At 34.4% G+C, this 24,479-nt stretch overlaps 1 protein-coding gene across 1 annotated transcript; it reads right to left on the bottom strand.

Annotated features, from left to right (window-relative positions):
• Positions 1 to 6,699: 6,699 nt before the first annotated feature.
• LOC138714730 (lopap-like) lies at positions 6,700 to 24,479 on the bottom strand. The gene is made up of 5 exons (XM_069846829.1): positions 24,322 to 24,479; positions 20,573 to 20,706; positions 14,413 to 14,495; positions 8,439 to 8,534; positions 6,700 to 7,174 (listed from the first exon to the last, which is right to left on the bottom strand). Exons 1-5 carry the CDS (start codon positions 24,436 to 24,438, stop codon positions 7,014 to 7,016), a joined length of 591 nt encoding a protein of 196 aa, XP_069702930.1. The 5' UTR covers positions 24,439 to 24,479; the 3' UTR covers positions 6,700 to 7,013.

Below are 24,479 nucleotides of genomic sequence, written 5' to 3'. Positions count from 1 at the left end.
TATGAGGGAAACACTTCATCACTGCACAGTGAACTACAACTATTATGAATTTGGAAAAAAATATATATATATAATTAAATTTTTTTAAATCGTAAAGATATTTTTTTCTTACGGCAGAAGGACAGTTTTTACACATACCAATTTTCATTATTTTACAAGATACAGCAATGGAGGAAAAAATGTTGAATATTTAAAAAAATTTTACTGCTGTAAGCTGTACCTAATCCCTTAAATGCATTCTGAGATCCTTATTTGGAGGAAAGACTACATGGCTTAATCAGAATATCTCCTTATTACAGATGGTACCGTTAATATATTTTAAGCTTAATTGTTATTTCTGTGATAAACGCGAAAAAGAGATGTGATGTTGTAGTCCACAGAAGTACATTTCTAGAACGGAGACCGAACATACAGATGGTGGGAATTAGGAAAGGAAAAGGAGAAAAAATAATAATCTACTGCAGCTGACCCAGAAAAACATTTAGTATATGTTATGACGTCACACATTTATCACATAGCTAACGAGAAAGACAGCCGCGAATCGGAGCCACATGGTTATCTTGGTCTAGTCATGGCCATCGTGACAATCGCCTAATATAAATGCATGTTCAAAGTTCTAACAAACAAAAGGATTGCTATATTAAACTCATGTTAAACGTGCATTTAAATATTAAACTTGTTTAATGTTGGCCATGTTATCAGGGTGCGAATTAAAATTTCTGACGGTGGGGGGGGGGGGTGGAATAGAATTCTAGATAGAGAATAACGTTCATAAAATTATTATTATTATTATTATTATTATTATTATTATTGTTATTATAATCGATGGTTTCATGTTATTATTGATTCATATTTTCGTAACATTTATATATTTTTATAGTATCCACTAAGTATAAAATAGCCGCCGGAGCAGCCCAGTCGGCTAAGGCGCTTGCCTATCGATCCTGAGTTGCGCTCGAGCGCGGGTTCGATTCCCGCTTGGGCTGATTATCTGGTTGGATTTTTTCCCCGAGGTTTTCCCCAACCATACGGCGAATGTCAGGTAATCTTTGGCGAATCCCCGACCTTATCTCACCACATACTATTTCGCTATCATCAATCCCATCGATGCAAAATAACCTAGTATTTGATGCAATGTTGTTAAATAACCAAGTAAAAAAGTATAAAATACAATTTAAAATCACATAGGGCTCACGGAACCCCGGAAATGCTGCTCTATGGTAATTCAGCAGTTGTCCAACTCAACGAAGAATGGCCTAGTGTGTACATACATTTTAGGAAATCGCCATCAGAGATAATAGCGATAGTGGTAACCAAGATTAGTGTCTCCAGTATTATAAACAGTACCCCTGCAATAGCATAGGATAATGTTTTCAGAACATGTAATATGCTGCCGTGCCACCACGCTGCAGCTGCCGTGCCGATCCGAGCAGACCTAAGAGGCGTGGTTATAAGCACTAGGGAACTCTCGGTTCAGGACGTGAGACACGGGCAGTACATCATATCTGATAAACTGAACAATGTGAACAAGTTCATTTCTATGCACAGGTGGAGTCCGTATGTACTCATATATTATAACGTACTTGGAAGATTTTATTTTAATCCCTAGGGGAGGATTGCAATATATTTAAAAAAATAATGTTATTCAGTTGTGCTTTGACATGCACAGGAAACAGATGTGTGCACAATACATGAGTAAACTGTACAAAGTTAAGTTAATACAAGCTGACATTACTCAGATACAGATGCATAAATAGCATTTTATGGATACTCTCAAGTGCTTATATTATACAGTACCAGCATACCACTTAATTGCTTGTGGGCCAAGAACAATTCTTTACTCGTTCTTCTAATGGTACGAATACATTGTATTTTAATACATTGTTATATATGATTATTCTTGAAATGTGGATATGGAGAAGAATGGAACGTGTGAAGTGGACAGACAGAATAAGGAATGAAGCTGTGTTGGAAAGAGTGGTTGAAGAAAGAATGATGTTGAAACTGATCAGGAAGAGGAAACGGAATTGGTTGGGTCACTGGCTGAGAAGAAAGTGCCTACTAAAGGATGCACTGGAAGGAATGGTGAATGGGAGAAAAGTTCGGGGCAGAATAAAATATCAGAAGATAGACGACATTAAGATATATGGATCATATGAGAAGACAAAGAGGAAGACAGAAAATAGGAAAGATTGGAGAAAACTGAGTATTCATAAGTTAAAATACAGAGGAAATTTTTATAAGATTTGCTGTGGTAATTCTTTACAATAGCGTTACCAAAGGAAGGCATATAGCAAGAGCCTTCCCCCTCTCCAAAGACGGGTTAGCATGGGAGGGAGGGCTTTGGGTGGGATAGTGACATTCGTAGACAATTATGAGTAATTATATGCAAGGCATACTAAAAGGCTAAACTAACCTAACCTAACCTGTCACTGATTCGACCTTACGATAACTCGTATTTTCTCTGTGATCAATATGGAAACGCACAGAAATAAGATTATATCACAGTCTAGTATATACAGTCACGAAGCTCAATACATAGTAAATATGCATCCATAGATAGTTGCTAACCACTAGGATCACTAATATCGCCTCATTTCAGACAATGCGGAATAGTACCGGCACAGTGTATTGTTCCTAGCACCCTCACAACTCAAGCTTCGTGAATGTATATACTAGACAGTGATTATATGCTGTTCCTCCCTGCCACGTGCATCTTCCACCTCGATGGAATGATCCTGCCTGTCCGCACTTCTCTGCTGGATCCAGGGTTGCCAGATTCTCTCATTAGGAATCCAGGGCAGGTGATGATACTGCGTCCCTTAACGTGGCTACACATTCGAATTAATTCAGTCTAATACAGCTGATTTTCTTCTTTTCATATACTCATATTTAAGTTAATTATCCAGAATATAATATTGTAAATTTTTATACTGAACAACAATGTAATTTTATTATCTCAAAAATAACTCTTCACTTTCTACAATTTAATTTTACTCCCGTCAACAAAAGGATTTGCTCTCGGCACAGCAACACAGCGTTTGTTATTGCACTCCACAAACGACAATGACAATTTATTTGGACTATTACGAACAACAATGAACTGTTAATCTTAACTAATATCCACAAAGCACTATTTACAACACAGAACTGTCAGTTCTCAGTTCACAGCTCGTTTGTCTTGGGTAGTTCTTCTAGCTCAGTCACTCGCGTTCACAGAATCTCGAACCCCAGACCTTCAGAGACGATCCGCTGAACTTCGAACTCAGGTCCCCCAACTGCGGTCCACTGCACTCGAACTCCAGGCTCCACAGTTACGGACACAACTCAAGTCGCGCTCTGGTCTCGAAGCTGGCTTCGCTGCTACACAAGACTAACTCGCTTACTGTCCAAATCTGCCTGTAACAACACTGGCTTACTGACTGACTGACTAACTAACTACTACTCAAGTTCACTCCCGTCTCTTCTTTTATAACCCAAACCATAGTTTCTGGAGAGTTCGCGATCTCGCGAACAATCCACAGATGCCCAGACTTCACTGGATTTCTCCACTCAGTCACCAGCTGCTACTTCCCCTCTCTCCTGCGGCCCAGAATGCCGCCATTTCTCCTCTCCTCTCCATGCCGCGCGCCGCCTCCCCAGTGCTCCGTGGAGCCCCTGTCGACTCCCTCGCGACTCTTGCGGGACGCGTGTTCGAGTCTCAAGGTGGCTGTCACAATATATAGCGCCTAAACTTTTAATTTCGTTATATTTTTGCTAGATTATGAAATGTCCTTTCAGTTATTCATAAATTCTGGAAAAATAATATCATATTACAACCAGATCTACCCAGAAAAAATGCATGATACAATGTTGAAATCCTATCAATAATAAATCAACTTCCAAACAGAGTAAAGAATAAAGATATTGTGTAACACCTAATAGGCCTACATGCTATAGTAGTATCGCTCTTATTTCAATACAACCCGATAGAGTCCACCGCTGTGGAGTAACAGTTAGTATGCCTGACTGATTCTCAGAATCTGGGACGGTCAGGTGTGCCGGTCATTTAACTTTGTTACAAATTGAAAGCAGGCTATTAGCGAGGGGTTTGGTCAGGTGTCAGGTAAGTCAAAATACCATTATGTGTGCGACACAAAAAATATTTTTCCAGGAAATCTTAAGGCACAAAAAGATGGTGAAGATAAGTTGTATTTGCAAGCTATACAATGGGGTGGAAATGGCAAATCGACTTTCCAGACTGCATCCTCCCACTTCAACTGACCAGTTAAATTGTGACGACATTTTGTGAATTTAATGCATTAATGAATAGTGATTTTTAAATTGCATATTTTAGTAATATTGCACATTTAATTACATATTTCCCCGATATTTACTATATTTTTATGTATATATTTCGTACTTCGATATTACATAAAAATCCGGGGTCTAATGACCACAAATCGAAACTTGATGTAAACGTTTGCCTTCTCCTGCAGAATCGATTTAACGAACTTGTGATCTTTTTCAACACTGAGTCCAAGAGGGATAAGGAGGGTAAGTGTGACAGCAGGTGTAAAATATTTCTTCAGATCCAAATAGAATATTGTTATCAATACATAAATACAATGCCTACTTTTATTTGTGACATCGCCAATTTCATTACACTGTAAAGTTGACATCAAACAATGAATTTTATGTACTGTCAAAAAATTACATTTTTGACCCAGTTTCAACTTTATCACGAAACCTTCGGACAACTGGACTCTGAAAAAAGTGTAACAAAAACATCCTCACCCTGCAGAATAAGGGTCTAGCTCTAATTGTAAAATAACATCAATTAGACCCTTTTCCTGGGGAGTATTTATTTCTCTTATCATAGACACATTACTTCTGATTGAGGTTCTGGCTGATATGTACAGTAGTGGAAAAAAAAAGAAAACAGATCAACCCATATAGCTGATTTCAGAGTCACAGATTCAAATTTTGCTAGTCACAAAACACATCCATCTTGTATAATTAATTGTAACAATGAAATTTATTGCATTTGTTCGATTCTTACCATCTTTTGTTTCCTTCAGTGCCTCAAACTTACAGACGAAAAAACTTTGAGAGTTTTATTTTCATCTGGCATCAATAATACATTTCTACCTCTATCGGCAAAGATAACTGAACAGTTTTACATTAAATAGCAGGACATACCTCTGGCTTCACTATCCTTATTGAAATTACCACAGTTTAGTACAATACACAGCACAGGACTCTTTTGTATCAGCTGCAACGGTCGGTCCGGTTTTTTTGCCACTGCTGTACATCTATTATCAGGCATTACATCTGATTTGACGATATGTGTCAGAGTTTGTATACATCTGAAGTCAGATTAGTGTAATATGTAACTAGTCGGTGATGAATGCAATGGAGAGGGAAAGGAACTGGCCACGATACCCGATTATCTCCTGACCTAGTTGCCTCATAATTGGTATCACTTGTATGGTTCAGACCTGTCTTCGGACAGTTGACTAAAGAACAACACAGACACTACTAAAGGAACAAATCAATTGAGATGAAGGACAGTGTAGTAAAACCTTGAATTAGAAGAATAATTCGTTTCCAAAACGTATTCTTAATCCAAAACACTCGCATATCAAACCGACAAAAAAAATGCGAACTCAGATTATTTCGCTTCACAACCTTTTGTTCTTATAAAGTACAGTATAATTTAGGTGAAATTCAATGTAAAACAGTGCAACACAAATTACTTTACTGTATTTTGTTTTTGAGTGTCTTTCGCCTGTTTTACTACTTAGTAAATTTCTTCAACATTAAAAAAAAATGTTTTCACTATCACTAACGGAATCACTTCTGATTGCTTGACTGATTGGAATCTTTTGCTTTGACTAAGAACTTATCCAATGACACCTGCTTTTGCCTCGTTTTCAGGATTTTGCGGAAAGGTGACATTGCACTGTTGTTAAAGAGCAAGCAAATGCTGGGTAACTTTCGGTGCTGGACTCCGGGTTCATTTCATCGGCATTATCACCTTCATTTCATTCAGACGCTAAATAACCTGAGATGTTGATACAGCATCGTGAAATAACCTAAGAAATAAATGTTAAAGAGATTTATCGCACGCACTGCTACAACCATATCAGGGCGGTGGATTTGAACAAAATTTTGTACCGCTTCCCCTTTTTACACACTGATACAGAGAACGCGATGATATTCCACGGTGCCGCTGCACTGTGCTGTTGAAGGAAAGTTGTGATCATGTGACACACGGCAAGCAAAGCCATATTGCAAGACATCGCTCGTTTAACAAACAAAAAATATTTCTTCATTGTTCATTCGTTTTGCAAAACACTCGCAAACCAAGTTACTCATAATCCAAGGTTTTATTGTAATTCCATTGTAAATGCTTGTACAGATATACCGTATTTTCTCGAATACTACGCTCACTTTTTTTTTTTTTTTTTCAAATATAAAGTAAAATAATTGGGTGTATAGCCTATTCGAAATTAAGTTGGCAACATTGCCCGATTTTCCTCCCGCGCAACTCCTAAGGTAATAGCACATTATCAAATTACTACAATACTGCTGATTTCTCATGAGGCCAGCATCGATCAGTAGAACACAGCTGTGGCCATGTCGTATTTGAAATTCTAGCCTACATTTGAGGAGGAGATTATAAGGAAAGTTATGACCTTGAATCATGATTACAAGTAATGCAAAGTAAATTTATTTTGGCTCTTAATAATGCTTCTTACATGTGCTTCTTATACATTATGATTTTCCTCAACATGATGCATTAGCAAAATTTCGAATGCTAACTGCCATGACTATTTAGCAGCATCGCCAAAATGCATCCTGTGTAACCTAGAAGAATCAAGAACATTTACGAAAATGTCCAGCTTTGGCATCAAATCTTTTGGATTCAGACTCAAAATTATACTGGAAAGCTGGAAGGCAAATGGAGAACTTCCAAGTGCCTGGGCAATAGATACTACTACTGCTGCTACTACTATATTATGGTAATGTCACAAGCTTATTATGTTGTCTTGGGTAGGATCAGGACAATTTGTCTGCACCTCCAGCTCGTACTGACTTCGATTCACTCCAATTCTTGCAAGAATCGCATCTATCTCAGGCAGGGCATCCTCATCTAATGTCTTCTGTCGGCTAAAAATTTTGGAATTGACTGTGAATTGCAAAGGAAAGAAAACATGAAATATTACTTTACAAGTAAATTTGTTTGTAATTAACCCAGATCAGAAAATAACTGACATGAACATAACAGTTATTTTCTCATTAAACATTTTACATATTTCATAACAATAGAATTCCTTTATCACGGTCGAGCGAAATTACCGTTTATAGTTTATACAGGATGTGGCATAACTACTGACGCATTTCAAATTGTAACTTTTCTTGTTTAAAATTTTACCATGCACACCCAGTTTTAATGTTAAAAAGAATCATGACAGTTCGGGAATTAACTGTGGATTTTGATGCAGAGAGTTCCATTTTTTCCCTTGTGTTATCGAGATATGTTAATATATGCTTGGCAAAAATGTGGATACAATACAGGAATAAAAATAAACTCCTTCAAACATGTACTTCAAACACTGTTGTGTGTGGGAAATAGTGTCTGTTGTGTCGATGAATGTGAAAAAGCAGCCATTATAAGATGCCTGTATTATGAAAAGATGCCGTGTTCTGAACATTTTTTAGTGAACCTGCATTATCATGTGTGAACATAACAGGTGAGTTTACCCTAAACATTATCCATTTCAGCCACCGGCGTGGCACAGTCGGTTAAGGCGCTTCCCTGCTGCTCTGAACTTGCGTTCGGGCGCAGATTCGATCCCCGCTTGGGCTGATTACCTGGTTGGATTTTTTCCGAGGTTTTCCCCAACCGTAATGTGAATGCAATGTAATCTATGGCGAATCCCTGGCCACATCTTGCTATCACCAATCTCATCAACTCTAAATAACCCAGTAGTTGATACAGCATCGTTAAATAACCAACTAAAATAAAAATAAAAGATTATCCATTTCGTCCTAAATTCAAATGTGAACATATTCCACTTCTATATTTCTAACAGGGATGGAAGAAAGTAGTTTCCTTGCCTCTACTGCTCCCTGCATGTAGATTATGAGCAAGCTGCGTGCAAGAACGACATGAAATCAGATTTTTTTAATTTCTGTATTTTTACAAATTTGCAATTCTGAAACGAGAGACCCTCACCATCGTTTTCAGAAACTTTAAATTAATCTGCATTAACACTTCCAGTCAAATCCATTGTGCCCTACTAAAAACCCTCCCTTACGAGTAAGTGGATGAAAAAACAATGAATTTTTTTTATCTTTGTAGGTCAGTTGTGATAACGTCATTGATAAAGCTGTGTTATTTATGTACGAATGGGTTTCTTAGTGTGCTTTAAATTGCTGCTGGTACTTACCAATAATTATATTTTCCGCAACTTCTAAGCACATCCACCTCACCGCGTAGCGAGTGTAGTCAGTTTCCACAGTCCATGAAGTTATTTCATACACGTCTGAAAAAGGGAGTACGGTAGTATATTTGCTACAAAATGTTTATTACATCTCTAGAAGTATAATTGTTAAGTAGGGCCGAATTATCTGTGGTAGCTTAGCATGTGCTGCTTGCTTGAAAAATAAAATTATCATTCAACCTTCTTAATGTATCCAGCTGTTTGCTGACAACATAAAGTCCACTGTAGTCTATTCTGTTTTTGTTTTTCATGAGAAATGAGGGGTATTTTGGTCGGTGTTCATTATAGATGCCTGTTGCTGGTAGCCAGAGTTGGGGTGTAGTCAATATATACTGCAGGGCTGTGTCTTCTGCAACTGGTACTGATGATTTTAATTTACTTCTTTTGTGGTTTATGGATGGACAGTATAGAAGGATGTGTTCCAGATCTTCATCATGATTATTACACCACAGACAAGTAGGATTACCAGAAATGTGAAATCGGTGTAGGTACAATTGTGTGACAATGTGACCTGTTCTGGCTCATATTAAAAATGTTTGAACGTGTCTGGGCAAGTTTTTGTACTTTTCCAGGCCATCAGGTTTCTTTTGTACAGACTAAAATTTTTCCTTTGTCAGAAGAGAGGCAATTGTTGATCCATAGGTTTACAAGATGAGACTTCACTGGAGCAAAAGCACTGGACAGAAATATCACTTGAAGAGATCTTGGTTGCAAATATGTTGCCTGTTTTGTAATATTATCGACTTTCTCGTCTCCAAGTATACCACAATAACTATGTATCTATTGAAATGTTATTTCCTTTTGGAGTCCATTTAGTTTACTTGGTTGTTTCTGAATTGGAATAATTCTATGTGCATATAGGTTTGGTACATATTTAATTATATTAAATATAGCCCCTTTGGAGTTGGTAATAGATTTTTCAGAACTCACTGAAGAGCAGCATCAATAGCTAGCAATTCAATGTCAAGACTGGAGGAGGATGAACATGGTATGAAATAACTTCCTTGATATTTTGGAATATAATACCCTGCTTCCAATGTCCCATTATTAGGATTTAGAGATCCATTTGTATAAATTTGCAGGTGATCCTTATATATGCTGCAGAGTAGTTCCATGGCATCTAACTTAATGTATGAAGGATCATTTTTGGAATGATTTCCTGGAATTTTTATGCAATGTTCTGGAATCACCCATTTTCATAGAGGAATTTCGTTCACAACTGTAGTTTTAGCTATGAGTGTATCTTTGATATAAATTGGCATTTCTTCTTTGTTTATTTTATAGAAATTTCTCAGGGTACTATTTAACAGTTTGAAGAACACCTGAGATCTGGATGAGGCTTGATATTTTAAATGTATTTTTAGATCCTTTTGTAATGTATAGTGTTTGATTGGTTGAATATTACATTCAATTTCTAGGGCAACAGTTCATGTGGCTTTTGGCACTCCGAGGCATAATCTTAATGCTAAGCTTTGAAGAACAGAATTTTTTTTGTAAATGGGTTGCTGATGCTCCTCCACATATTTCACATCCATAGGTCAATTTTGATCGTATATAAGCATTATAAAACAGTTGCATTGTCGTGATATCTGATCCCAATTCCTTATTAGCTATGATCTTCAAGAGATTTAATCATGGTAGACACTGTGAAGCAACATTGGTTAAATGGGTTTTCCATAAAAGTTTTTCATCAAAAATTTGTCCTGGGATCTTAGGAGTTGGATTGTACTGAACTTTTTGATTATTCAAATAAATGTGAGGTTTATAGTTATTTAAGCTATATCTTCTTGTGAAGACAGCATATTCAGTTTTTGATTGTGAGATAGATAGATTCCATTTGGATGCCCAATAACTGCTATTATTCACAGTCGTTTGTATAACTCTTAATGATTCTTTTGGATCGTTGTTCATAGCCCATATTGTGTAATTATATGCATAGATACTTATTTTTACCTCAGCTGGAACAACATTAGGTAAGTCTTTTAACATTATATTAAATACATTTGGGCCTAAAACAGAACCTTGAGGTATACCACCTGTAATTTTTTTGGATAAAGATAAATGATTATTTACTGAGGTTTGAATTGTTCTTTCATTAAGAAAAGAATGTAGAAATCTTAGAATTCTGCCTTTGATACCAAGTTTCATAGATTGTAATAAAATGGATCTGTGTAGAGCATTATCAAAAGTGGCTTCAAAGTCTATCATTACAGCTAATGTGATCTTCTTTTCTGTAAAACTTTTATAAATTTCTTGAGCAAAATATAACAGAGCTTCAATTGTGCCACATGATGGTCTAAAGCCAAACTGATATGGGCTTCGGAGATTGAAAGTTTCAAGTCTCCAGGTTAATCTTCTGTGAACTATGCGTTTCAGTAGTTTAGAAATGCAGGATGTTAAAGATATTGGTCTATATGATTTAGGGTCCAATATGTCTTTACCTGGTTTGAGAATAGGAATTACAATTGCATTTTTCAAAGTTTTAGAATAAAAGCCTATTTTCCAAATATTATTGAAGAGATGGAGAATTTCTTGCCTAATTTTAGCAGAGAAATTTAATAACATGCTGTTATGGATTTCATCTTCTCCTGTAGCAGAATTGTGTAGCTCTGATATTGGCAAGTTTATTTCTTCAGAGATATAAATATTTTCTGTTATATCATTATGATGAAAAATGAGTTGAAAATTACTTGTAAGATATTGTTCTTCTTTTTAGATATATTTAGGCCATGATGAATTATTAGTCAGCCTTTGGGCATAGTGTGAATTTAAGAGTTCTGCCTTCTTATCATTTTCTGTTATTATTGTTTGATTACTATCTTTAAGATGAGTGATGTGTTCATAACTCTTGCCTTCTATGGCTTTAAATCTTTTCCATACTGTTGTAGGCGGAGTATTTGGATTTAAGGAGCCAACAAATCGCTGCGAGCTTGTTCTTTCAGCTTCAAGAATACTTCTTATGAGATTTGCCCTTGCTTTATTATATTTTATTTTGTCATCAACTGTCCTCGTTTTCATCATTGTCGTCTAGCATATTGTTGTTGTTTTCCCATGTAATTTAAATCATTATTCTGCCTGACTTTCATAGGTCTACAAGATTGTTGTTTGATAGTGGGAAGAGACTGTTTTGTTCTAGTTATGATGACATCAGTAATTTCTGAAGTTCTGGAACCAATAGTTTTTTGAGACACTGTTGTTGCATCATTAAAATTGTTAAATCTTGTAGTTTCATTATAGAACTTACACCAGTTTGCGGACTTAATTTTCCATTTTGTTTTAGATAGCACCTTATCTGTAGAGTTATTTGTAGAGAATGAAAATGTAATATAAACAGGAAGATGATCACTTGACAGATCTTCACCAACACTCCAGTTTTTGAAATTATCATATATGTTTGATGAGCAGAGAGAGAGATCTAGAGTACTTGTAGATCCTGTACTTGCACATTGATATGTTGCTGTTTTGTTGTTATTCAGTAACCATTTGTAGATTATGTTTCCATATTGATTTGAAGGTACATTGTTCCATATATGATGTTTACTGTTAAAGTCACCAACTATGATAAATTTGTGATCAGATGGGATCAGTTGTTCTATATTATCCATGACTAGGTTTAGGCCTGGAGGTATATATATATATATTGACAAATGAAAATGAAATGTTATTCTGAAGTAAAAATTTTGTCCTAATGTATTCAATTTGGCCTTCAGATTGTTGTTTAGATTCAATTACATGATTGGAGTTGTGGATCATGGTAACAATACCTCCACCCCCTCTATCTTCACGAACCAGATTAAAAGTTTTGTAGTCAGCAAGTTTGTAAAATTTTAAAATGTTATCAATCTGAAAAGATTCTTGTATGCTTTTTGTCTTGAACTTCTTGCTTTAATAAATCCATTTTGTTTCTTAAAGACCTACAGTTCCATTGTAAAATTTTTAGAGTGTCTATATCTTTTTCGTTAACGTTGCCTTTTCGTTTTAATTCTCGGTCTTTAAATGTACTACCCAATGAGACATGGAATTTATTCTTTTTAGCCTCGTCTTTTATATTACAGAGAATGGATTTTGCTTGTGCATTGGACTGACACCATACTTCAATCCTTTTGGTATTATATTTGCCTCTTTGTCTCATTATATGGTTCTTTTCAATATTAAACTTGGCTCTGATTGACTGGACGGTGTGACTTTTAGTGTTCCAAATAAGTACTTCAGTACGATTCTTGGCATTTCTCAGTGCAGTCCCTACAATAACAAAAGAGAAAGTTTGATTATCAATATACTTATTTTATTTGAGAACAAATATGCCAATAAATAATCATTTTCTAACATGTATTGTAATCTTTGTTGTCATAGAGCATTCAATTGAAAGTTATACTGCAAATTTATATCTCAGACTAGAATAAAGAGCAGAAAATTATAAATCCCTCTCAAGATGTAAATACCCTAAATCATTCTGTAACTAATATTATTTTTAGTAAGTGAATTTTCATTTTATACACTGATTTTCAGGATCAAATTTAACACTTGTACGAGTATTTGTCACATGCAAAGGATAGCTCTTATTTAATTTAACATGGTTGGACAAATCGCTGCAGGACATAGTAAAAAAAGTGACTGAAATCAAGAAGTTAAGCTGAATTTAATAGGGTTAATGCTTGGTTGTTATTATATTTGTCTACTTCAAAGGCCCTTAAAAAATGCATTTGAAAGTGGATATACTTAAACAGAAACTCACTAATTTGACAAAACTTTCAATCTTCATCATCATATTGCATCCAAGGTATAGGCCGAGTGGCCTATTCAGATCTCAATAGCTGCCAAGAAGTGTTTTCATCTGTTCTTCTTCCGTGTGGTGTATACTTTACAATTTGGATTGGCAGCCTGTTCCTAGCCATGCGTTGTACATGTTGGATTGAATTTTTAACTGTATTTAGGAACTGGTTTAACATTGAATTCTGTAGAATTGCCTCATTGATTTTATAATCTTACCAAGAATAGTTTGCTATTCTCCTTAAAAATCTCATTTCCTGTGCCATGATTCTTGAAATATCAGTTTCTTTAATTATCCCGGTTTCACATCCATATGAGTGTTGGTGTGACAAAGATTGTTATATATTTTCAATTAATATTAGGCAGAAGGGGATAAGAATCGATCGAGACTACAGCAGGGACACGAGAAACAAGAGGAAGATGTTAATAATCATATTAATTTAGAACAATTAGAATGAAAGACACTTTGACAGGAATGCATTTAATTCTACTAGTAACTTTGTTCTTACATTGTTTACACACAGCAGATGCGCTTATGTTCACTTGATTACCTCCACCCAGCCAAGGACTATTAGAGCGAAACACAAGCATTCACCCTGACAACCACAGAGAGATTATAGTAGGAGTTAAAGTTCATAAACATAAGGGAAGACGATATGAAAGTAATAAGAGAAACACAAATGAAGTGTTAAAATGATAGTAATGTAAATGTAAATAAATGTAGTGATGGCACCATATACATCACTACATGTAGACAGATGTAACAGCTGTTGACAGTAAATATTCATATTCATATTATATTTTCAATCTCGTGTGTTTTTGTACTTGAGTTGAATGTGTTCTGTTGGCAATCCCCTTTATCTGAAGAACTCTATCGGGAGACAAGTAATCTTTTATGATGACACTCTCAATTCCTTACAAGTCTCAAACAAACTTTTAATAGAAAAGTAAAATATAAAAAAAAAGCATTCTAGTTACATTGTTTTTATTTTAATGATATAGATTGTGAATCTGGAAAAATTACATTCTAATAGCATGACGTAAATTGTAGCACCTTTTTTTTTATTCAAGAACGATCACCATTTAAAGTATCATTTTATTGTTTAATAGAAGGACAATAGCATTGATAAAAAATAAATATGATACTTACTTCCCTCCAAAGCAAGGCTCAGAGTTAGCGCACTTATGTCTGTCATATTTAGCACTTGAAATCTGTGTTCATACACTCCTGAGCTGTAAATAAATAAAGAAGACTTTATAGTATTACCCGTCCAAGGCAAGTGAAGACCCGGCAGTTCTGTGAACTAAACTGTTTATCTACTGAGGTTGAGCATATATTCATGTTCCCTCGTAGTCGGCCTGTACACTAGGGCTATTGAAAAAAAAAAATCAGAATTTCAAAACATAAGGATGTACAAAAGCTTTCTTGTAGCCTCTACTATAACCAGTAAAGAACTAGGTCTCTGATTACATTTTTCACCGAGCCGCAGGAGGTCTAAAGATTATCGTATAGGCCTACTTAGAGTTACATTTTTATTATATATATATATATATATATATATATATATATATATATATATATATATACAGTGAAACCTGTTCAAAACGGAACCTGAATAATCCGGAATCCTGTCTATTTCGGAACAATTTATTGGTCCCAGCGAAATTTGTATGTATTATGTGTAATTTTTTCTGAATAAAACGGAAACTGTCCAACGCGGAAACGGAAACTGTCTGCTACTGTTCAAAACGGAAACAATATTTTGGACACACTATATTTTGTAACTGTATTTTGAAACAGCGTGTAATTTCAAGGAATATACGAAATATGTAGGTCACTAAGATAAAAGCAAGTTTTCTTTGCAAAATTCTAGAGGGTACGAGGGTGTGTTGGCCTGTCGGTCATAAATTTTATTATCCTGTTGACTAGGCAGACGAGTCCCTTCAAAGATTTTCAATGCTTCACACCCGTAGCTAAACATAGCGCAAGTGTAGTGATTTCCAGGTAAAAAAAAAAGTTGCATAAAATGTGGCATTAACATTAAGTGATGAAGTAAAAGTTATCGAGATAAAGGAAAATTAGAAACAAAGTCTATGTGAAATAATACTGAAGTACAGTTGTGGAAAACTCAGGTGTGACACTTTAAAAAATAAAGATCATAATGAGTGAGTGGCGTGCGGCCAATATCGGTGACACAAAAGAAACAAGAAAGAAACTGTTTATGAGGAAATAAATGAACTGTTGTGGGAGTGAGTTCTTCATGAGCTTTCAAAGAACAAGCCAATTTCTGGATCTATTCTGCAAAGTAAGCGATTGAACTGGGAAAGAAATTAAATAAACCAGAATTCAAGGCTTCTAATGGATGGCTCCTAGTCTAATTAATTAATAATGTGTAGTGATATGCAGTACAGTATTATAGTATAGTGTTAGATATTAAATATAATTGGATTTGTAAACTTTAGTAATGTTTAATGACTAATGAGTCAGTTACAATAATATTTATACAGAAAATGAGATTTTAGTCAAGATAATTCACCAACATAGTAAGCGACAGAAAGCTGATTTAATGTGATGAGTGTTAAATGGAATATTTTGTACTTCTTGCAGTTTGGGACATCCCATTTTGTTTTTCATGTATATGAATGACAAAATATTCCATTTTAATGTCACACCTGAATAATACGGAAACCTGTCCACAACGGAAAATAAATTAGGACCATGTCACTTCCGTCTTGAACAGGTTTCACTGTACATATATATATATATATATATATGTATGTATATATTTCTTCGGTGCAATGGCGCTCAAGTCACTTCTTTTCTACAATTTTTAGTGTCTAAAAAGCTATTAAGAAGAAAAACTTAAGTTTTCATTTGGTATTGCTGACTTGTGTCTGGGTGGAATGCAAGCCATAATATAATAAAATGACCATTTTGCCTTAAGTCTTATTTTCTAACATTTTGTCTGTATTAACGGTTTATGTCAACATATGCCCATCACTTTATGATGTACTGGAGAAATATGTTGACCACTTACGATTTTTATGCTTCTGTACTTAAATTAAGAGGTGCAACATTGTATTAATGAGAGCTTGTAAGATTTCCACTGTTGTTGCATTCTAGAATATGAAAGAATAGCGTTAACGAGTTCCTGAAAGTGTTACTAAGATGTTCTATAGTAGAAAGAAAATAGTTTTTCTTGTACAAAAGCAATAAAGTAAATGAATGTTTTTAATAGGACTATTTCCTAAGTATTTCTATTTTTAATATAAAATAGGCAAATTGACTTGCTCTGTAGATTAGAATCAAACTAAAATCATGACTTTAATTACTGATATTAATTATTATTATTATTATTATTATTATTATTATTATTATTATTATTATTATTTACTTCATACAACTGGTTCCTTATGTATTATTTTCTTCTACTTCAATAAAATTCTTAATTTCTCTTCGTTCTGGTTGTGACAAACTATTGTGTCTATATAGAAACATTAACGTTATTGCAGTGAATTATGTTCAAAGTGTAATTACTGTATAATATTGATAATGATAGCCTATACTCTATTTGTGTTACAGGTATAAATGCATCGACGGAACGCTACATATTGTGTTCAGTGAAATATATTATTTATAACAAGTAACTAAAATTATGTGTAACTAAGTCTGTCACTAATAATAATTATTAACAGCCAGTCAGCTAAGGCGCTTGCCTTCCGATCCGGGATTGCATTCGGGCACGGGTTCGATTCCCGCTTGGGCTGATTACCTGGTTGGGTTTTTTCCGAGGTTTTCACCAACCATAAGGCAAATATCAGGTAATCTATGGCGAATCCTCGGCCTCATCTCGCCAAATATCATCTCGCTATCACCAATCCCATCGATGCTAAATAATAATAATAATAATAATAATAATAATAATAATAATAATAATAATAATAGTAATGATTTATTTAACCTCGTAGTTCATACAGCGTCGTTAAATAACTAAGTAAAAAATTATTAACTTTTAAAATTTTATTTATGTAATGATAGAAGATTTTTTTTATTATGTCCAAGCAAAAATGATGCATTGAAAACCAGATAAAAATGTCGTGCGGTCGCATCATATGATGTTGCGCTAGTATCTGCTGTTTCAGTTCCCTTTATAGTCTGACTGTACTGCCTGCAGTATGAGCATTGTTTGACAATAGAACAAGTGGTGTGCTCATCTCCCAGGTCCTCACTCGTTGGACGGGTAATAATATACAATGTCCAGTTTATTACTGGTCTTAATTTTTAGATATTAATGGCAATTTTACAATGAGGAGTATAAACTATATCTCATTTGTTAAAATAGATTCTGCAACCCCTTAATTAGGAGGGAAAGATACATGACATGGTTTTAATATGGTAGAAAACCAGTGAATTTAAAAAAAAAAAAGTTTCTCTTTTACAGTAATCTTTGACATGAAAAATTATATTTAATATAATTTAATGCGCATTTTTGCCCTTATCAGCTGATGCGACGCTATTTTTAAAGCTCTGGTCAACGGAGTTTTCAAGGGGAAACGATGACTAAAAATGGTTTACAATCTTTGATATGTGAAAAATACATTACATAAAATTTAATGCACATTTATGGCTTTGTCAGCTTCTGAGATGCTATTTTTCAAGGTCTGATGCACTGGATTTTTTAATTACACTAAACTTTGTTTACAATTTCCTTTGACGTTAATTTTTTGCTTTATTCTCGTATAACAAGTCGACATATTTTCGAAACTATTAAAGCTACATGCAGGATATTTGGAACACGTATTCTTTACGCTAATAGGAAAATGTCTATGGAATAGAAATTTATTATTTCTTTGCATTTGAAAAATATCCCTCGGTATTTGTATTAAAGGAACTCAAAAATTCATTCTTAAAATATAATCGTATGTCTTCACATTTTGAAAGCCAGTATCAAAGTTATGCTTCAGACATTTTTTAAATATGTAAAATGTCAAAGAAAATTTGAATTTATCCCTAAAAATGGCTGAGATACATCCATTTTATAAAATTTTACAGGAGAAACAAAAACTAATCTTAACAACGGGTTTTCTATAAACAGTTTCGTTACTTTGGCACCATAAAGTTACGACACAGACAAACATATACTGCAAATTTGAATTTGCTACCTTTCTGATTTATGGTAGGAAACACATTTTTCATTTGGATGTAGCTGGCTTTGAACCCCCCATTTTGGATTTAGCTGTTTTTGTAATGGTGAAATGTAGTTATTCACAAAATGTCAACCTATTATCCTTTATTAACTAATGAATTATATCAAGTGAAAAAACATATGGATAATTCAAATTTGTTCAATACAAATAATTAAATTTAAGAAAAGAATACAAATTTACTTCTGTAAAGCTCACACAAAAATGAAATTGAATTATTCACAATATTTTTCACAGCTTTCGAATTAATTAATTAATTTGTTAACTACACAGAATGAAAGGCTACAATAATGATTGCTAGTTAAAAATAGCAGAGAGTTCAAGTAGACAACAATGCAGGCTGGAGAAAATTAATAGCATTTGATATAATATGCGCGCCAAATCTGCATAGTGGATGTGGCTGATTCTGCACCTGACCGAGAACTTCTACCTCCATTTAAATGGAATTATACCCATTTTGCAACTTAACTCTTCACAGATCTATAGAAAAACTTACAGAGATCGTAAATACAGCATTAAACTCAATTTGAAAAAAAATGTGGATGTGGCTGACTATAATATTAGACAACTCATATGAAAGCTTTGTATAAAACGGAATTACTAATACTCTTAAAAAAGTCTTCTCCTGCACAACCAATTTCCATTTGTGGAAAGAGCAAATGTGTATTGCTTCTAAATACGAGCTTATAGGAAATAAAGTAATTAATGAAAGGTAATAACAACCAGCTGTAATGGCTGGAGGATCATTGTCCATTCTGGTTGGACGATCATTCACCTTTGTGGAGGCATGTGGACATGAGCAGCAGTCGGCTAGTCAGCTCTTGCCCTTCATGTATTGCTGAACCGCGGATTTATTTTGTTTTTCAATGAAAGGTGGTATTACAGTTGTGGTAGACAGAAGACTGTCTGCACTGGCTTCCTTCAAACATGTCAATTGATTAGAACAAACTTATTCTGTGATATAACTGTTCTATTCGATAAAGATTAACTTCAGAAAATCTAAATATGATATGTACGTTGGGGTAACTTGCAACCAATAACAAGGAATGTTGCAGCAATGTCATATAAATTAGCTGATAAAAATATTATACCTACTTTTTTTAAACATGCAGTGCCTATTGTGCCATTTTTTCTTTAATTTACAGTGCTTTTCGTGCTGTTAATCCCCATTTTTTCCTGTCTGTTTTAAGTGTTATAAATGCATAAACACCCCAGCTCTACACATATGCGCAGTTCATAAAGTCGCTATACTTCGCAAAGTTAATGAATAGTTCCATTTAAAAATATTATCGAAAACTTCATGAGCGAGCCAAAAAAAGTTAATATGCACAGAGTTATGTCAATAAATATATAGTCCCGTCGCTCTAATTTCCAGCAGCCAATCATGTTCCAGGTCGGCTACATTTAAACGTGTTCGTCTTGTGATTTGCTGTTGATTCTCTAAGTAGGTTATTTTACGACGCTTTATCAACAGTTTAGTTATTTAGCGTCTGAATGAGTTGAAGGTGATAATGCCAGTGAAATGAGTCCTGGGTCCAACACCGTAAGTTACCCAGCATTTGCTCATATTGGGTCGAGGGAAAACCCCAGGAAAAACCTCAACCATGTAACTTGTCCCAACCAGAGATCGAACCCGGGCACCTGGTTTCGCGGTTAGACGTGCTGACCGTTACTCCACAGGTGTGGACATTCACTGTTGAAGATGTTAAGCATTTCCTAAGGCTGAATAAATGCTTAATATATAATCGACTGCAAGGCTCATTGTTTGGCCGTCTCAGAAAGCACATGAGGACGTTATTTACCGCTCAATTATTTGCTGAATTACAGTGCGTTTGATTTATTATCACAGGAGCTACGACATGATAATGTTTAACGGTGTGGCAAATAGATCCCTCGTCTGGTAGCTCGGCATCAAAAGAACAAAAATGTCGAGCGATACTACCTACCTAGACTTTATAGAGCCTTGACTTCCTAAGACGTAAGCAAAGAGGAGGAGTCACGCTGGGAATAACAGCGTCACGACTATAGTAAATGTTTATAAACATGAATATTTTAATAAATTTAATGAAAACTTCTGCTGTGGACGCACCTTTAGTTGGGCTTACCTGACATTGAAGTCATATATATCATCTCTAACCAAGCCCTCAGGGGTAAGAGAAGCAACGTCGTATCCACAAGTTGCATTGGCATTGTCGAATTCAGTTTTGAAGTGATATATTTCGTACCAAGTACCCAGAGCCTGCAATAAAGTCATATAGTCAGACATAATGATATAGGCCTATACATCTTGATTACACAACTTTTAACACTATATCATTCCAGAATATAAAGTGTATATAAAGTGGAGCAGAAATATCTCCCTATTTTCAACTGTACATATTGAAGTCAAATATCAAACAGTAATATAAATTTATTTCTTATGGTAGGCTATGTCATTTTATCCTTCAGTTCAGTTCCACAATTCATTTGTTTCGTGCATGCATATTAATTCATTGTTATCGTGCACATGTGACTGAAGCAATATTTGTGCTATCTTTAGCATTCAGACAAACAAATCCAGTAATTGTGCTTTCCACATAGTTTAGTAAACATGGAATGGTGCACTGCACAACATTGTGCATACATTGTGGACACAAAGAAGTTTTACTCACCCGGTTGAGGATTGGCCACTGTCATCTGACACATGGCCATCTCCTACGTGGAGAGCCTCAGCCAGAGTGTGATAAATGCCATATTCCTCTTACAGTGGAACATTTTTTATTGCATTGTAGAAAATATGACTGTGTTCGTCGGCAATATGGAATTCGGCCGACTCTACGTGATGCTCTTGGAAATGATTTTAATTGTACAAATGCAGTTCTGAGATTTTTATCGAGTACTGGACTTGACAGGGTTATTTATTTTTTTTGAACCTGTTCACCTATCCTCCGGATTCTTTTCATCCGGAGGTTACATATGTTATTTAGTATTTTTTTTATCAAACTCAACTTTCGGACCTTTTACATCGGAGTATTTTAGAAATACGCCAGATAATTTATTTCTGGTAGCATTTGTTTTATTTTATTGTTTCTTTTTAAATACTAGTTAGGGTCTGAGAACTGCTCACTTTTATGATTTTAATGCATCACCTTGTTGAAACTGCATTTATGAACCTCTGTGAAGAATTTTAGATAAGGATGCAAATAGCCATAGTCACTGACGCGCCCTTTATAAACCCTACTAACTGACTAACTACATTGTGGAACATTATTTTAAGACTGGCGAATCTGTTGTAATAATACATTGTGCTTTGTGTTCCTACCCGCAAGACCATAAAATTGTTGATTGCGTCATTTCAGAATGTGGCTTCAGCACTAAAACAGAAACCACCAGGTGACCAAGATCAGTGCGATCTCCACAAAACATGGCAATTGTGCCTCAAGTATTCGTAAGAAGTCCACAACATGCACCAGCTTTGCAATAAAGTAATCACAGCCTTAGGAGAATTTTGCAACAGAATCTTAACTTTCACCCATACAGAATGCTAACGGTCCACGAACTGGGATATGGGAAATCGCCTGAGATGGTGCTCCACCATATACATCGAAATGCTAAAACGTTTCTGGATGTAACCTTCCCAAGAAATTGGATTGGTAGGGGTGGACCAATTTCCAGACTCCCTAGATCCCTGGTTTTAACTCCTTTGGATTTTTTTTACGTGGGGATTTATTAAAAATGTTGTGTACAGCAGAAAAGTTCGTAATTTGATTGATTTGAGACAGCGTATCATTCAAGCAGTTCAGCTTATAACACCTGGCGAGAGGTTGAGTATTGTTTTGATACCTTTCGAGCTATAAATGGTGCTCATGTTGAAGTGTACTAGTGGAAATAAAAACTTTTTCAGTTACTGTATATAATGCAGAAGAAATTTATTTTATAAACCTTATCCAAGTCACGGTATAAGCTGTTATTTCTGTATTATTTAGTGTGGACACAGTATATATTATATAAATCTGAAGAAAATTACTGTAACAGTAACTGAATATTAGATTGAAATAATAAACTGACACTGTCACATTCTATATATACAGAGTGGAAGTAATATAACTATGCAGTTTTTAACAGCTTATTCCTTGGATAGAGTACAACAAAAGAATTCTAATACCATATTAGTACCAAATGAATACTTTTCTACAAAAAATATTTTCCCTTAAGTAATAATAATAATAATAATAATAATAATAATAATAATAATAATAATAATAATAATAATGCCGTATTTCTAGAACAAAGGTACATATAGCTTTTTATATAATAATCATTATGATTATAAACCTATTACAATATTTTGTTTAAGGGGAGAGGATGGTATTTTTGATGAAAAATGACTAAATTTTCAAGAAAAAAAAAAAAGATCCTTTAAAACACCCTGTGATATGTGTGGATCGGGATTTTTAAACTTCCTGCATTATGGATTTTTAAATCACTCGCCCACTTTTATTGTCGTTTCCGGTAAATTATATTTTCAAATTTTTTTTTTTTTTCTTTAAAATAACCTTTGATATGTGTGGAATGCATTGCATAACATTTTGTGGGTATTTGTGCTCTTATCGGATGTTGAGACGTCATTTTTAAACTTTCTGCGCTATGGATTTTGAAATCACACGTCCGCTTTTATCGGTTTTCAGTAACTTCATTTTTTTTGCTACATTGCCAGACAAAATGGATATAATTTCTGAACTATTAAAGATACATGCAAGAAATTTAGAACACATTCTTTAGACTATTAGGAAACTTTTCTCTGTAACAGAATTTTGTTAATTGATTTCATTTTAAAAATACGTCCGTTTGTTTGCAAGAAAGGAAATCAGAAATTTGTTACTAAATGTTAATTGTTTATTTTACAAACGTAGGGACTAATATCAAAATTCTGTTACACACAGTTTGTAGAACATACTTTTGCAAATATATTGCAAAAACTGTTTGAATCTATCTTTAAAATATGGTTTAGATATATTGTGTTTAGTACAATCCTACATTGGGTATATATATTTTTTTCAAATTTGGGACCCCAAATAAGTTTTTTTTTTTTTCAAAATATTTTTATTTGGTTGAGTTGCCACAGCTATGAGCTCTCTACATACAAAAAATTAATAATTTACACCAAATAGGAAAAGAGTTTTAAAACATACCATCCTCTCCCCTTAACGGCTGCTCTCCCTCGCGCTCTCTCTCTCTCTCTTAAATATCTTTTAAATAAATCACTCTAGCACCCCCAGAAAGAGTAAGTTACATACTTATGCTCAGGAGGCATACCACATAATTTCAAGACATTTTATTAAATAACGAAATAAAAAGTAAAAAAAAAAAAACATAGATATCACAATAATTGGAACTTTAAATTTTCTCTCTATACAGTAGGCTAATTTTTTATTATTTTTTTATTTATTTATTTTTTTTTGGAGCATTAGCAAATTGAATGTTCGGGAATTTAGCTATTATCTTGTTATAAAGTCTTGGACCGAAGTTTCTACTGTGATTATACCTTATAATGGTGATATATTTAGAATCTGTCAAGCATATGTTGTCTGATATTTTGGTTTTATATTTATGTGAATAAAAATTAAATATATATTTTTTTATTTTTATGTACGAAATTCAATAAGACATTGTTATAAATTTGATGGATATCAAATACTTTAAATACTGAATACAACAGTTGTGAAAGATAGTCAAGAGGTTTATTAAGACATATTTTTATTATTCTTTTCTGCAGCAGAGTATACTATCTTTCCCTGTTAGAATGTACTGATAAATTCAGTGTGTGAATGTTTATAGTATATTCTACAGTAAACAGCAACTCTTTGTTACTTACTTCTGTTATGTTGTATTCAGATGGGCGTGTCAGTTGTGGGCATGCTGTCAAAGTAGATTCAACTACCCCTGCACCACACCAACACAACAGCAGAGCCACCACCCATTTCGCGTACATGATGTTCACAGATTGCAGCTGCTATGATTGCAGTCTGAAAA

The sequence above is a fragment of the Periplaneta americana genome, chromosome 2 (genome assembly GCF_040183065.1).
Source record: "Periplaneta americana isolate PAMFEO1 chromosome 2, P.americana_PAMFEO1_priV1, whole genome shotgun sequence".
Lineage (NCBI taxonomy): Eukaryota > Metazoa > Arthropoda > Insecta > Blattodea > Blattidae > Periplaneta > Periplaneta americana.
Note: the sequence above shows the minus strand (reverse complement) of the source record. Positions and strands in the feature narration are given on the sequence as shown.

Bases quoted from the DNA above. Each gene is read 5' to 3' on its own strand.
- LOC138714730 (XM_069846829.1), bottom strand. From the start codon at position 24,438: ATGTACGCGAAATGGGTGGTGGCTCTGCTGTTGTGTTGGTGTGGTGCA. The intron at 14,496-20,572 runs GTAAGCCCAACT...ATTTATTTACAG, and splicing joins ATATATGACTTCAATGTCAG to CTCAGGAGTGTATGAACACA. The intron at 8,535-14,412 runs GTAAGTATCATA...TCCCTTTTTCAG, and splicing joins GAGCCTTGCTTTGGAGGGAA to ACGTGTATGAAATAACTTCA.